General features: G+C 39.1%; 1 protein-coding gene across 7 annotated transcripts in view; it reads left to right on the plus strand.

The window, feature by feature from the left end:
- Nucleotides 1–16,639, plus strand: part of PTPRG (protein tyrosine phosphatase receptor type G) — a 720,153-nt gene that overhangs the window by 687,885 nt on the left and 15,629 nt on the right. For all 7 annotated transcript variants that reach the window (XM_021070771.2, XM_021070773.2, XM_084988823.1 and 4 more), the window contains 11 exons: nucleotides 300–382; nucleotides 574–708; nucleotides 2,125–2,259; nucleotides 4,283–4,455; nucleotides 6,545–6,680; nucleotides 7,430–7,576; nucleotides 9,151–9,244; nucleotides 10,124–10,200; nucleotides 10,693–10,821; nucleotides 14,455–14,601; nucleotides 15,455–15,597. In XM_021070771.2, the coding sequence (XP_020926430.1) occupies nucleotides 300–382; nucleotides 574–708; nucleotides 2,125–2,259; nucleotides 4,283–4,455; nucleotides 6,545–6,680; nucleotides 7,430–7,576; nucleotides 9,151–9,244; nucleotides 10,124–10,200; nucleotides 10,693–10,821; nucleotides 14,455–14,601; nucleotides 15,455–15,597 (1,399 nt within the window). The remainder of the gene's footprint in view (nucleotides 1–299; nucleotides 383–573; nucleotides 709–2,124; nucleotides 2,260–4,282; nucleotides 4,456–6,544; nucleotides 6,681–7,429; nucleotides 7,577–9,150; nucleotides 9,245–10,123; nucleotides 10,201–10,692; nucleotides 10,822–14,454; nucleotides 14,602–15,454; nucleotides 15,598–16,639) is intronic.

The raw sequence follows: 16,639 nt of genomic DNA on the forward strand, positions 1-16,639 counted from the left end.
AGGAAATTTTGGAGGGTTGCCACTTTAATTACTTTACATGAACTCATAAAGACCTCATTTTACATTTCTTGCCTATTGGCACTCACAGGTCAAAACATGAGGTAAGAGTGTCCCTGTGGTTTAGAGATGGGTTTGAATGCTGTACCTTTGAATTTTTAGTTGTTCTTCTGCCGAAAGCTTTCTCGGGGCACTCTGGGAGATGCCACATAGCCTCTTTGCCTTGTTTTGTACTTTAGAATGCTGCTAGTTTTTAAATTATACATTTTGTTTTTGCCTTTTTTTTTTCTTATCCTCTGTAGATGATCACAGTAGGGTGAAGTTAAGACCTTTACCAGGAAAAGACTCTAAGCACAGCGACTACATTAATGCAAACTATGTCGATGTAAGTCAGAAATGTTTTTATAAACCTGTTTCTGATAAATGAAGATTACCACAGAGACTATTGAATGTGTTGTAATACTGCACACAGCTTTTTTGAAAAGCGCAAGCCTATTCCGTATGTAAGGCACTTGAATTATTAACTGGTCTGTGATAACTGCTTTCATCTTACTTTGTGCTGTGTCATCTTTGAAGGGTTACAACAAAGCAAAGGCCTACATTGCCACCCAGGGACCTTTAAAGTCTACATTTGAAGATTTCTGGAGGATGATTTGGGAGCAGAACACTGGAATCATTGTCATGATTACGAACCTTGTGGAAAAAGGAAGAGTAAGAGCTTCTTGGCTTAATTATGTACCTTCATTCAAAAAATATATATATATATTTATGGAGTATAGGATAGAAACTTGACAAGGCCTAAAGAGTTAGAGAAATAATGTGTCCTCCCTGCCAGGAATGTGAGCTTGGATTAAACACAATGATCAGGATGAATACGGTATTAATTAGAGAGATGCTACAGAACACGTGAGCGCTTCCTTGAGTCCAGAGACTTTTTATTTTAAAGAGCTAATATTTGAGATGAGACTTGAATGATGGAGGAGGAGGAAGAGTACACAGGCTTGAAAAGAGAGGGAAGGACATCCCAAGTATAGGGGTAGACAGAACAGAAGCAGGGACATTGGAAGAAACATTATAGTCAAGGAACTACTAAAAGTTCAAATTGGGTGGAGTGAAGACTGCTTAAACACCTTGACCATCACTAAGAGGACATTTTATTAAAGATGATAATTCATATTTAAGTTATTGGATTATGACTTTCCATTAGATGTTAATTTAAGCTGGAACAAGGATCAAGCTCAGGTTCACTATTCAGAATCACAAATGCCTCACTTTGACTGTGGAGTCCCTGTTTTGCCTTTGGTGACCCAATTTTTTTTTTTTTTTTTGGTCTTTTGTCTTTTGTCTTTTTTAGGGCTACACCTGTGGCATATGGAGGTTTCCAGGCTAGGGGTCGAATTGGAGCTATACCTGCTTGCCTATACAGCCACAGCAACTCAGAATCCAAGCTGTTCTGTGACCTATGCCACAGTTCACAGCAACGCTGGATCCCCAACCCACTGGGCAAGGCCAGGGATCGAACCCGCGTCCTCATGGATACTAGTCAGGTTTGTTAACCACTGAGCGACGATGGGAACTCCATGGTGACCGAATTTTTTACCATGAAGGCTCTGACAGTTACAAGAGACTTTCTTTTAACCGTGAATGCAGCCCAGCCTCCCTAAAGACACTTAAAGTCCCTTTATAGCATACATCCTACCCACATTTCTTATAGGTCAAACATACAGGATTTTTCTGGGAGCTTCATAAAGTACATGATGTGTGAAAAGATGATCATGAACACTAGGCTCATTTCTTGCATAGTCCTGCCCAAACATGCCCCAAGATTAATCCCTTCAGGGGTCACACCTGCCAGCAAGGATGTCAGCCCATGTATTCCTTCTTTAGTCAGCAACGTGGTGATATTACCTATGTTTTAACATTGTCATTTGAAGTCACATTATCAGCAGTGGAACTGTGGCATAAATTACAATTATCTTTTTTAATATATAATTCAATGAATGTTATTACATTTGTAGTTGTACAGCCATTATCACCCTAATTTTAGAACATTTCCATCCCAAACGCCCAGTGCACCCCTCCCTCCCATAAATTGCGACTGTAATTCACAATTTTTTTCTCTTGCAGCGAAAGTGTGATCAGTATTGGCCAACAGAGAACAGTGAGGAGTACGGAAACATTATCGTCACACTGAAGAGCACAAAAGTTCACGCCTGCTATACTATTCGTCGTTTTTCAGTCAGAAATACAAAAGTGAAGAAGGTATTGAGGGTATGGGGTGGGCTGCCGTGGAATCTCTTTTTAAACTAGTATGAAAATTACTGTACGACCAAGGCCAACTCTCGTAACCCATGTAGTTTTAAAAAAAGTATTCTTGAAACATTTTTTCACAACTCCTTTGATTGACATCAATGTATGGTGTGAAAGATATTGGCAAAGCCCATAATAGAATTTAACTGGCCTGATGGAGCTCTTTAATCTCTTCAGGAAGGAGGCTTCATTTGAAAAAAAAAGAAAAAGACCTCTGAGATTTTGCTAACCAGCAAATATGGCAGCATCTGTTTGCAGATTTAGCTTTTTAATTCCAGTTTTCTGACAGCCTTAAAGCCTTGTTTCCCAAAGCATGTCCCAAGGAATACTAGCCCTGCAGGATGCTTGCAAAAAATCACATTCAGGGATTCAACACGTATGGAAAATGAATGATATATGTTCCCCCTTAGACATTTACAATGAACACAAGGAGTCAGAGTGCTAGACTTAAGAAACTGATAGAACCTTGAGTGTTTCCTCATGTAACTTAACAACAAAACCTTTTTCTATGGAACTGTTAATATCCTGAGATTCACACCTTGTGGAAATGCTGCTTTCGAGTTATCTCAGTTTCTCTTGTTGGAAAACCACCATCCCACTGAGACGTACAGATCACTGTAACGGTACTGTGAGCTCAAGACAGATGCTCCTTAGGAAAATGTAAAGTATTACTCTCTGGAGGCTTAGATGTGACAGTTGTTTGTGGCAGTGGTTCCTAATTTATTTTTTTAGATTCCTGGACATCTTTGAGAATGTGATCAAACTGTTACCCTCTTGCCCCAGAAGAATTTACATTTACTCAAACTTTTATACACAATTTCAGTGGCTCTGAAGCCCACTTGCAATCCTAGGTTAACAGTCCCATCTATGGAGAGCCTTTTTTCCAAGAATGGCAGAAGTATATAAAAATCAGTAGCACTGTTTTTGTCTGTGTTCTCTATCATAGCTCTGTTAGCTGGCTCAAGCTAACCCATAACCAGTTTATACTCATAGAGTATAAAGTTCATTACTCAAGGAAACACCTCAGCTATTTAAACATGGCCCACTTCCTCTTATTTTAGATACAGCTTAAGTCAGAGGGAGAAGTCAGATAGGAACTTAAGGTGTTTGGCACACTGATGAGAGGAAAAATTATTAACTGAAAATGAGGAACAAATAGGAAAATGAGAGGTAACAGAAGAATTAAGAAGCCAAAGCCACCCAAGGCCTTTGTAACACTAGGGCAAACACCCTACAAGCTTCAGTGTCAATGGATTTAAGACCATTCTGAGTCATTCTGAGTCATTGAAAAAAGGTCATTCTGAGTCATTGAAAAAAAAAATGCTGCTCAGAATGAAAAAAAATTAATTTTAGAGGTATTGGTAATTAAAAAAAAATCACAGCAAGAGATCTATTTGGGGACATTTTTCATCCACAGTGGTTAAAAGGTAAAAATTGCAGCCACGTAAATGAAAACTACACTAAAAAATTCAGTTACGAAAGTGACACGTAAATTGATAGTTGCCTTTGCCTCTAGAGGTTGAGAATCATCTGTCACTCAGGATCTTCCCCCAACTGCCTGGAGGTATGGCATCCCCTGCCTCCCAGCTCCTGAAGGCCCGACCTGCACTGCAGAGAAAGAGTGGGAGACCTGGACCAGGGTCAGATGAGTCGGGGCAGGAAGTCAGGAAATGGAGGCCTTGTGCAAATTACAAAATGCTTTGGGTGCTTCTAAATCCAGAAAACCGATACCTAACCTTTGTTCTTGGTAGTCCTAAACCATTTTCCCTTCTAAGGGGTGTCTGATCCTTCCCATCCAGCCAGGTCACATCTCCATTGATGACATGAGAAGGCCACAGGGAGGAAGGGACCACGCCCAGGATCAGCCCTTAGGGCCAATGGAGAATAGACCCCACGTTTCCTGATATCCCCACATTACTGTTATCTAGAATGCCTACTCTTGGTTTAAAGGCATCTTCTCCCACCTTTCTCATAGGGCCAGAAGGGAAACCCCAAGGGACGTCAGAACGAAAGGATGGTGATCCAGTATCACTACACGCAGTGGCCAGACATGGGAGTTCCTGAGTATGCCCTCCCGGTCCTGACCTTCGTCAGGAGGTCCTCAGCAGCCCGGACGCCAGAAATGGGCCCTGTGTTGGTGCACTGCAGGTAGGCCCGACCTCCTCTTTCTTCTGCCTGGGAGCCAGCATTTGAATCAGGCCGAGCATGGGATGTGGCCTTGTGATGGACCACAGTGGCCCTGCTATTGCTTTGATTTAGAAACTAGTCTCTGCTGAAAACTAGGACCACAGAGACCTGTTAGGATTCTAGAAGGCAACCATATTCTGCTCACATTAAGAAATCTGCTACTTGGAGTTCCCGTCATGGTCCAGCAGAAACAAATCTGAGTAGGAACCATGAGGTTACAGGTTCCATCCCTGGCCTCGCTCAGTGGGTTAAGGATCGGGTGTTGCTGTGAGCTGTGGTGTAGGTTGCAGATGCTGCTCAGATCTTGGCGTTGCTGTGGCTGTGGTGTAGGCTGGCAGCTGCAGTTCCAATTTGACCCCTAGCCTGGGAACCTCCATATGCCATGGGTGTGGCCCTAAAAAGCAAAAAAAAAAAAAAAAGAAAGAAAAAAAAGAAATCTGCTCTTAGAGGATGAATCTCCAGTTTTTATAACACCAGTTTATTATTGATGAAATCCCCAGTGTTTATAGGGAAATTGTTGGCGGTTCCAAATATATAAAAAATAACCTTAAATACAAGTTTAGAACTTTTCCACAATAGAGATTTTGAGTTTTGGCTTTTCTGGAGGGTTCCTCCAAATAATATTTATATATGAAAGGATTTCAGCTTATACATGCTATATAAAATACCTATTATAAAGCACAGATAATGCATGTTTTCCCTCCTTAAGCTACCTTAAGTAACAGTAGTCGATTGCTTAAAAATGCCTTTCTTGGGTTTCATTTGGATTGCTTGGCTTTTTTCACTTTGGTATTCAAATAGATGTTGCTTATTTTGTGAGGTATGTTACAAAGCTGCACAGCCTCTTCTCAGCATTTCTTTTGGGCTGTTCTCATGATACGCTTCCACAGGGCAAGTCCTTTGCCTATCTTCTCTTTAAAGTCCCATGAGAACACTACATTTTTGCTAACCCACTTAGAATCACAAAAATACAGGTGAATGCTATCACAGAGTTTGGGTATCAACAGACTTGTGTGAAATGGGGAACCTCCTTGTTTGGGGGATGGGGTTCTACTAAAAGAAGCTTCTTGTAGCACTGCAGAATTTGAGTCCGCCTGAGTTGTTTTGCCTCTTCCTTCCTTCCTCTCTCCCTTTTTATTTTATGGCTGCACCCATGGCACATGGAAGATCCCGGGCCAGAGACTGACTCTGAGCCACAGCCATGGTCCATGCCACAGCTGCAGCAATGCTGGATCCTTTAACCCACTGTACCAGGCCAAGGAATCCAACCTGTACCTCCACAGCGACCTGAGCCACTTCAGTCGGATTCCTTAACCACTGTGCCATAGCAGGAACTCCTGCTTTTTCTTGAATAACAATTAGGAAATGGGAATAAAAGAAGCCAACTTTTCCAGATGGACTCTTCTTATTCGACACCTGGATTACTAAAGTGTCCATTTAAATAGGAACCCCCTTTCTGCACACACTGGGGGAGTTGTGCAGAAAGGAGGTTTACTGGAAAGGAAAATGACTTCTCCTGGAATCCCTAGGGGAGCAGGAGAACTAGGCACTGCCTCAGCAGGTCTGGTTCTGGTATAGAGATAGGCTGCTGTGCAAGGAGAGACCTCTCTCCACCCCTGGCATCACAGAGTTGAATCCTCTGCCTGGGCTACAAGGGAGGCTGAGAAAGCAAATATGTAACTACATGTATTTTTTTATGTACTTATATTTATATATATTTATACATACTTATATTCACATATATACACACACACATACCATATAGATATAGATGTAGATATAGATAGAATATCATATAAATATATATATATTTTTTAAATATGGTATGAAGGCAATCTTCCCTCCCCATCAAGACTCATGAAGGCAGAAATATTCTATGGGTTTCTGGATGCTCTCCATATGTCATAACGTATGTCAACTACACTAGGTTCTCTAAACAACAGGGTCATTGCTAAGTGCTTTTGAGATACAGATGACAGTTTTTCAAATCCCTGGTTCATGATGTGGTAGAACGGAAGGTGTACTAGTGGAGGGTCTGTGTGTCTTCCAGCGCTGGTGTGGGCAGGACAGGCACCTACATTGTGATAGACAGCATGCTGCAACAGATAAAAGACAAAAGCACAGTTAATGTCCTGGGATTCCTGAAGCATATCAGGACACAGCGCAACTACCTCGTCCAGACTGAGGTAAGGGGCAGTGGTGGGTGTGGGTGGGGGGTGGGCGGCTGCCAGTGCTCTCGTGTGATTCTAGCACAGGCTTTAATGGAAAGTTGAATGATATTGAGGAGACAGATGCCTTCTCTTTGGGCTAGAAGGAATTTACAGGTTTGTATTAAAACATGTCCTGACCAGGATACTCTTTGGGTTACAGTTTCCTGTTTCTGTGTGGATCTTAAAGAAAGCAGTTACAGTTGTTTCTAATGCTGTGGTCATGCTCTGGGGAATTAAACATGTTGTCTGGCCTGATATACATACACACACACACACATACACACAGACATAAATACACGTACATTATATATATAATGTATACATTATCGTATGTATCATATGTAATATATCATATATACTCATATATAGTGTATATTTACATATATATGTAAAATATGAAAATATATTATCTCATATGTAAAATATATATGAGAATGGCTCTCAAGCCCTTCACTGAACACACATTTCTTCCCCCATTGCTTGTTTTGGGGCATGGTATGGCATACAGAACTAAACTCAACAGTCTCCACCCTAAAATAACTTCTGATGAATAAGCAAGTAAGTGTTGACTGGAGCAAATGCCTGGCTTTAAATGCAGGAAGGTGTTCACCGGGAGGTCTCGGTTAGGGGAAGAAGAGTGGATCAAACGTACATGTCATGCATGGGACAGAGAGGCTATTCTGTCCCAGCCTCCCGCAGAGACTACCATGTAATGTACCTTTTAGGAGCAGTACATTTTCATCCATGATGCCTTGTTGGAAGCCATTCTTGGAAAGGAGACCGAAGTATCTTCAAATCAGCTGCATAGCTATGTTAACAGCATTCTCATACCAGGAGTGGGAGGCAAGACACGACTGGAGAAACAGTTCAAGGTAGTGCTTTGAATAAATTTCTTTGGCAGAAAAGCAAGGAAGTAAAAGAAGTGCTTTGAGTTGGGAGGTCATGTCTTTTTTGCATGAATGTATAGATGAAAATGGATTACTCCTCAAATGTAATACCTGGGAAAATAAAGTTTCAGCCTATGTATGAATTGTTGGTATCCAAGCAGATGGTGCAGTGCTTTATTTTTTTCTGTGCCGTTTATGACTTTATCTGAACATAAAGTATACGTCATCGTGGCCTGGGACAAATATTTGAGTCAGTCACTGCAGTCCAAAATGTTATCCTCGGTATTTTTTCCTGAACTAATCTCTTACCCTTATGAAGAATGGCTATTTGTTGACATATGAGCCTAAAAGCAAAGCTCTTTGAAAGATTTTCCTAGAAGATAATATAGAAACCTAAAAAAGAGTTACTAAAGAATACTAGAGAAAAGTTAACTATTCCTAAGTGGTTGTTCTTTTTCTTTAATAGGGGCTGAAGTATAAAGGCAGTTAAGGTATATATGGAATTGAGTGAAAAAAGAGATTATAAGGACTATTCAAGTAATTAAGATCAGAAAAGCTCACCCATCTTAGAGTACCAAGTGCTTCCCTATGTATTGGTCTCTCATTAGACTTTAAAAATCTGGCTTTTTTGGCAAATTGTTTTATATGTAATTTCTCATTTTGTGTCAAGATGGAAAGAATGAAATGAAGCTCTGCAGTTTTAGTTTTTATGGTCAAACTTTCCATAGACACTGAAATCTCCCCTTGGATCTTAGCTGAAGAAATGAGACTGTCAAATAAAGGATAGCAAGTAGTAGGAAGTGAAAAATAAATTAATTTCACCAAGTTCAGTCATAACAATTTTAAATTTCTGGTTGTCCTTTTATAACATCCTAAGTACTCTAAAAATCATTTGAAGTAATTATAGTGAGGACATAGTGTCACATTTTGAATGTTTAAAATTTTTCAAAAATATTAAGTACCAATATTTATTGAGAACCCAGTAAATTCTTTATCCTCAAGAATCATGACTCACTCTTATTACTATGAAGCAGTCTTTATTCTAGAGGTGACCCACCTCAGTCTCATGGACCTCTGAGGAATTACCAAAAAAAAAAATAAATTCACAAGAGTAATGACATCATCCACAGGAAAATCCACATTAATGCAATAAATACTGCTTACACAGTGCCTGTCATCAAGGAGCCTAAGGCCTAACAGTAAATAAGATAAGCATGCATGCAACCAAGATCATTGAGAAACATACCACTAGTAAAACACAAAAAAAGTGTTCTTTAGGGCACAGAAATGTTTTAAATTCATTAGTAATCTGATTATTGGTCATTCTGCCAGGTCATCAAGAAAATGCTGTAAATTATACTTTTGTTTTTGTTTTGTTGTTTTTTCCAACTTTACTGAGAGAGAACTGACCTACATATAGCATTGTGTAAATTTAGGGCATACAACATAATGATTTGATGTTTATGTGTATACTGAGAAATGATTATCACAGTAGGTTAGTTAACACATACACAATTAAAATCCTTTGAATGAAGACTAAAATATTGCTTTTCTTTCAGTTGGTCACACAATGCAATGCAAAATACGTGGAGTGCTTTAGTGCCCAGAAAGAGTGTAACAAAGAAAAGAACAGAAACTCTTCAGTCGTGCCATGTAAGATCTTAAGATCAGTTCAGCCTGATTGTGTTCATTTTTTCAATAGACTTTATGTATTTATGTAAAGAGGCAGCCACAAGGGGAAAAGTTATGCTCAGGCCAACTAAAGCAGTTTGGTCAAAATGGAAGGGGTGACTGTTACACCAGCAACTTGCTGCATCCATGTGACATGAAATCTGGCTTCAGTTCACCTCAAAATACAAGAGTTAGACTATTTCTGCCATGTCTACCTTTATTTTTTTTAAAGCAAAGTTACTATCACTGTGGCATGAATGTCCCTTTAAAACAGAGTCCCGAATTAATCTGTACAACTGCACTACAGTATTAAATTATTTTGGCTACTGAGACCAAATTACTATTGTTGATAGGTGGTGGCCATTGTGTACAGAACTCAGGACACAGCAGAGGATAGTGTATGTATGCTGTAGAGACAGGCATGGGTGATCACTAGAGCGATTATCTCTACTGAAAAAGGCCAGTATTTTCTAAGCCTTTCCCAAGGATAAAGAAGATATGAGTAAGGGAATGGCAAAAGTGCCAAGTGCAGTAATTGTAGGAATATTAAACCAGGGTCAAAAATGACCTGAATTGCTCTGTCATCTCTGCACAGAGTGTTCCCTTAGTGATCTGCTGGGAAAGGCTCTCCCACAGGGAAGTGTTTTTCCTATAATGCTGTGTCCTGGGAATGTGCATTCAAGTTCATTTTACATTCTGCCTTATCTGATACACTTTGGTTGCTTAAAAATATATAGGTAAGTCTTGAAAAGAAAGGGAGCCAAGGGGATCTATTACTCACCAAGTAAACCTCAGAAAGCACTGTTGGTTCTGTGTGTGTCATAAGGCAAACGTGGTGTTTTTGTTTTTTCCATATGATAGCTGAGCGTGCTCGAGTGGGTCTTGCCCCGTTGCCTGGAATGAAAGGAACAGACTACATTAACGCTTCTTACATCATGGTGAGCGTCAACAGCTAATTATAAAGTCAGTTAAACTGAAAGGTGCTCAAGAGCAGATACCACCCATGTGACTTTCTTTCTTCAAATAATTTCTCTCGATGTGTAACATCAAAATTGCAGGGATTTCTGTATAGAAACCTCTAACAAAAGATACTTCATCAGTGAGGATACAGAAATGCTTAAATTAAGAAAAGTGCTTGTTAAGAAATTAATTTTATCATAATTTCACCCATCAAGTCTTGGAATAAATGTTGAAATTACTGTTAAGTAAAAACAGCAGGGGTAACTGGAAGTGAATTGGATGGGGAGAGAAAACTATCTATACGTGTTTGCAGAAGTACATCTAAAAATTAGCCAAATGTACTGAATGCCTTTTTCAGTGATGTTAGTGAGGTCAGAACAGTGTGGCTCTTATTTCATGAATGTATTTTCCTACCACAGAATTAGAATAAAATACTCACAGTCACTGGTTTTTCGTCTTCCTAACTGAAGGGCTATTATAGGAGCAATGAATTTATTATAACCCAGCACCCTCTGCCACACACTACGAAAGACTTCTGGCGAATGATTTGGGATCACAATGCACAGATTATTGTCATGCTGCCAGACAACCAGAGCTTGGTAAGTAAAGCACATCTGCTATATATTAATGAGCCCGTGAGGCCATAAGCATAAATTACCTTGCGACAGGGAGTTAGTGTCTGTACGTGCTAGGAGGGAATTTAGACTTCCTGTCTTTGAACTCTGCACCATGATATCACCCCTCAATTTTACTGTACACGGCAGCACCATAGGAGGTTTTGAAAAAGGTTCTTTTAGTAACCTCACCTTAAGCCAGTCTCTTAGTTGCTATGTGTCACTTAGTTGCTATATTGTTGGTATTGAAAAGTAAATGGATAATAACAGTAATTAACATGTATTGAGTCTGTAACTGTGCTTTTTTGTGTATTAACTCATTTAATCCTTTCTGAAACTCTATGGCATAGGTATTGTCACCATCTCCTTTAGTAGCTGAGAAAACTGAGGGAAGTAGCTTGCCCAGCAGCCTATACAAATAATTGCAGCCTTGATTTGAACCCGAGTCACCTGTCTCATTTTGCTATTGTATATGTCCCACCCCACATCATAGAAATGTTTCCCAGCACCACCCCCCAAAAAAGTATTAAAAGTACAAATAATGCATCATCATTTTCCCCCATTGCATAGACCCATCACATCTATTACAAGCAAGGAGATAAGGCTTTTTTGTTCAAACTTAATGTTGCTTTTTCAGACTGTGCCTCTTTCTCCTCCCTTTAGTTCCCCCTTATTGAGGTCTCGAGACTCTAGAGGAGAAGGGTGAGGAAGCTGATCAAAATAAGTGTTTGCACTGAGCTTTCATTGCATTCTTAACTTTGGAGTTAGTTAGATCTTCAGAAGTTACTATGAGGACATGAAGCCCACAAAGAAAAACAAAAACAAAAAGGATCTGCCTCCACGAGTGTCAGAGTAGTGAGTTTTTTAATCAAGAAAGAACAGCATGTGATTGAACCCCTAGTCTTGATGACATGCATTTGACTGTGTGCCCAGTCAGTAGAACTTGACTTTGTCGCTTTCTGCTCCAGCTTCAGATCCCAAGACTGCTTCTGTGCGATAGAATGGCAACGACGTTGAGAATCTGAAGCTCAAAACTGGAGTGTAAATTTTCAAATTAGCTGGCAATAGGGGTCTATTCTGTTTGGCATATGGAAATTGGAGGCATTTAGGGTTGTTAAAACCTGCATTTGTTGGATGAGTCAGGGTTTTGTTAGCCTCACTTAACAGCGGACGGTCACCAAAAGCATCTACCCAAGAACTCATTTGTATGGGGAGGCCCGGGGGAGGCTGGACCAAGTAGGCTGTGGACAGTGAAGATACAGGACTGGCCCTGGCATCTCAGTGTCTCCCTGAGGCCTAAGGAGGCTATGCTGGAATCACTCATAGCTTTGGGGTCAAAAGTCAGATTCAGTAGTGCGTGGTTTTTTCCTACAGATTTTTTTTGTTTGCTTTATCTTTTATCACAACTCTAACCTTCCAAGACCATGGTTCTGTGACTAGCCACAATGTCACTGAGGCCTAGGCATCCTTGTCCTATCTGTAAGCAAAATGACCATGAGACCAGAGCTCCTCCTGAATTAAGAAGTAGCATTTCTTTTTCATAGTTGGTCAAGCTAATAGGTTAGTCCCTAGTTTATGATCTGTGTTCAAAAGGTTTCTCTGCCTTTCCTTTATCATTACTAAAAGTGCTTTGGACATTTAGATAATTTCCAATTCGTGTTCATCATCATAATAGTTTTTTGAGGTATGTATAGTTTTCTTATTCCCACTTTTCAGATATGGAAATTAAGGCTTAGATAGATTAATTTATTTGGGATCACGTCCAATCCTATGTTCAATCTGTGTATATGGCTTACATTTTAGAGGCCTTGTTCATCACTGTGTCTTTAATATCTGTTAAAAGGACCCTAATTCCATTTCCTTGGACAAAATGTATTAAAACCCAAGACAGTTACAGACTTCTTTTGTATAGACTAAACCCAATTGCTAATCTGTTTCCCCTTATGCTGAGCTTTAAAAATAAAAATGTACTTGGCAATAAGCTATATTGAAACTTGAAAGGGTGATAAGTCTTATTGGACTGTTGGCTCATTTCTAATGCAACAATGTAAGATTAAACAAAACGTTCTTTGTTTTGAACATTATTCAGAATTATTTCTGACTTTAGTAGTAGTATCTAAGCATTTTAAGGAAAATGCCCAGAGAAATCTATATATTACAGGCAAACTGTAATTTGCCACTTGAACTGATTAGAAAAAGAGGCAGGGAGGGCTCATCAAAATCATTGCCTTTCTCACAGTCTCCAGCCTAGGCAACAGTTATCTTTTTCTTCGGCCTCGATAGTTTTCAGGGATAGAATTTAAATATCAAGTCTGAATATCTGTTTTTACTTTTTTGATTGAATTATAGTTGATTTACAAAATTTTGTTTGTTTTAGGTATACAGCTAAGTGAGTCAGTTATATTTTCAGATTATTTTCCATTATAGGTTATTATAAGATGTTGAATATAGTTCCCTATGCTATACAGTATATCTTGATTACTTATCTATTTTATGTATAATAGTTTCTGTCACTGGATATCTCTTTTTAATCTTAAAATAGAGGAATGTTTAAAGCTTACCTGATTCAAGGCTGAAAGACTTTCTGTTACCATCTTGTGAAATCGAACATTGATAGATTAACTTTCCTTTTATGAGATTGACGTGCTGCCTGCTGTGCTAAGGCAGCAGATTAACTTTCCTTTTTAAAAAAGCACCTTATATTAGAGCCAATGTGCTTATTTATGGACCCATCTTAGCCTAGTGTTTCCATCTATAAAGATAGATGATAAAAAATCCCTTACCTCACTAGTACTGAAAATTAAATAAGATAATGTATATTAGGAGTTCCCGCTGTGGCAGGATCAGTGGCGTCTCTGCAGCCCCAGGACAAAGGTTCAGTGTCCAGCCTAACACAGTAAGTTAAAGGATGCATTGTTACCACAGCTACAGTGGAGGTTGCAACTGTGACTCGGATCTGATCCTTGGCCCAGGAACTCCATATGCTGTGGGCTGGCCAAAAAAAAAAAAAGATAATGCTTTTAAAAGTCCTTTACAAAATGCTAATCAACTATAAAACTAGTAATAACATCTATAGGGGAGAACCTGCTAATGTCTAGCATAGAGAACTCTACCCAATATTTTGTGATAACCTATAGGGGAAAAGAATCTGAGAAAGAATGCATACGTGTATAAGTGAATCATTTTGTTGGGCAGCAGAAATTATCACAACTTTGTGAATCAACTATACTTCAATAGAACATTTTTAAAAACCCATGGGAAGCAACAATTAGCTTACCTTAGTTGCTTAAGCCATTGTGAAATAATAAATAAAAATTAACTGACCTGGATCCTATCTCCTCTTTTACTGTGACAATTATATTACAGAGCATTTCTTAGCTAGGGCTAAATATGTCCCCTTTAGAGGGAGCCTTTTCGGTTGTTAGAGTAACATTTACAAGAGAATAATAACCACTAAAGTCAGCATGATTAGACAGGGATATAATTCAATGAACCCAATTTAAAAGATGATGTGAGAGGTATGGGAAATGGCAAACATGTGAAATCATTTTGCAAGAATATTAAAAAACAAATGGTTGACAGCCCTGCGGAGGAACTTTTTTCTTTTGGTTCCCATAGGCTGAAGATGAATTTGTGTACTGGCCAAGTCGAGAAGAATCCATGAACTGTGAGGCCTTTACCGTCACCCTTATCAGCAAAGACAGACTGTGCCTCTCTAATGAAGAACAAATTATCATCCATGACTTTATCCTTGAAGCTACACAGGTAACCTAAACCTCACTTCCTCAGTAGTAGCCATACTTGGGCCCTGGATTATCCCTCTAAGTAATAATGAAGTAATTTACCACCCGTAAGACATGCCCGGGCAGGCATTTTGAGGGTAACTTAATTTTAAATATGTATACTTCCTTTTTTGCTTCCTTCAAATACTTGCTTTTTCCAGCTGGAAAGATGAAATGTAGCAGTTCCTCTGATTGAGCATGCATACAAATAGGCCTGTTGACCTAATTATAAAAACAATACACTAGAGCTCAGTTATTTTCTTTGCCATCAGAAATGTAAGCCTTGCAATATGTTGCAGAGATGATAGTATTAAGACTTTTTTAGTAAGCAACATTTTGATGCACAATTAACTACCTTCTTTATGGGATAGATAAGGGAAGGTATCCTATATTAGTAGTTTCAATAATGATCTCCTTACTTGTAACTTCCTTGTTTTTTTTTCTTTTTTTTTAATGATTTTTATTTTTTCCATCATAGCTGGTTTACAGTGTTTTGTCAATTTTCTACTGTACAGCAAAGTGCATAGTCACACAAATATATATATAGCATATATATATATATATATGCACATTCTTTTTCTCATATAGAATCTTATAATTTGTTGTCCCTTAAAATTTCTGCCTGAACAGGACTCTGTTTCACGATCATGACCTCATTTGTTAATGTCAGGCAGACCTCCCCTAGTGTTTTCCTTCTTACAGCAGTTGGGTTAACCTGGCACTGTTCAGTACTCTATAGCATATACTTGGTCAAGAACAAGTTCTAGTCATTAGGTTACAGACATTTAACCTGGAAAGGAAAGGATGGGCTATGACTCGTGTTGTATTGGCTGCAGGATGACTATGTCCTAGAAGTTCGGCATTTCCAGTGTCCCAAATGGCCCAACCCAGATGCCCCCATAAGCAGTACTTTTGAACTGATCAATGTCATCAAGGAAGAGGCCTTAACAAGGGATGGCCCCACCATTGTTCATGATGAGTACGTATCTGTTTCTTCATTTCTTGTTTCATTGTACACTGGGGGAAGGGAAAACAGATTTTTAAAAACCTACTCCCTCTCTCAGCTTGTGACAATTCTAGGTTATTTCTAATGTGTCCATGCGCAAGATGTTGTAGTTCTCTTTGTTTTTTAACGTGTCAAACCCTTCCAAGGCTTCAGGCTCTCCTGGAGTGTAGCTCCTGGGAAGGTGAAGGTACTCTATCTTGGCCTACCAAAATACATTGGCATGCGTTCTGAGGTTCCTGGTTCAGTCATACAAATTAAACAGTTTATATTAATTATTTTTAAACCCTTACACTGCATTTCAGCAAACATGATTAGGGAAGAAATTTTTTAAAATATCATTGTGGATTTGGTAGTGAAAAAGTTACTTTTATTAATGGTAATATTTACAGTTTACAGTGTTTTGAAGCTTACAGCACTATCTTTGGGGTTGAAAGGTAAAGCATATGAATCTCAAAGAGAACACATAACTTGCTTCTGGCTCAGAGCTTCTAAGTGTCCGAATGGAGTTGAAACCCAGCCCACTTTCTCTTTAATGAGCAGGAAAAGGTCATAGATATACCTTATGCTATACAAATAGCTGAAGTCAAACTTCGTACCTGGAGTCGACCTGCAGGTCAGTTGCAAATTGTTTAGAATCTTACCAACCTTTAGCCACTGGCCCCAACCATATATCCTAATCTCTGATCTGGCTCTAAGGTAGCTCCCTTGATTAGCAACTTGTCAGGGCATCCATTCTGGTCATTACCAGCTACTCTGGCAGCACAGATAGTAACAAATTTCAGAGTAAAGCCTTTTGTGTATGTAAGTGCTCTGAGAGGAAGTGAACAAAGACTTTCAGCCAAGGTCAGCACCTTCACCTCACATCCACAGTATGCTACTATTTGAAGCGAGCCATATGACTGGCTCCTTCCAAAGAGTTTGATGGGGTAGTGAGTATTTCAAACTGTTGACTTGACTCTTAATTAGATTAAGAATTAAGAATAATAAAACACCCTAAGTAAGATACCTAGAAATG

Source organism: Sus scrofa, chromosome 13 (assembly GCF_054392235.1).
Source record: "Sus scrofa isolate SSC_HxYL_T2T_F1_AM1 chromosome 13, Sscrofa_HxYL_maternal_Yorkshire_Landrace_v2.0, whole genome shotgun sequence".
Taxonomy (NCBI): domain Eukaryota; kingdom Metazoa; phylum Chordata; class Mammalia; order Artiodactyla; family Suidae; genus Sus; species Sus scrofa.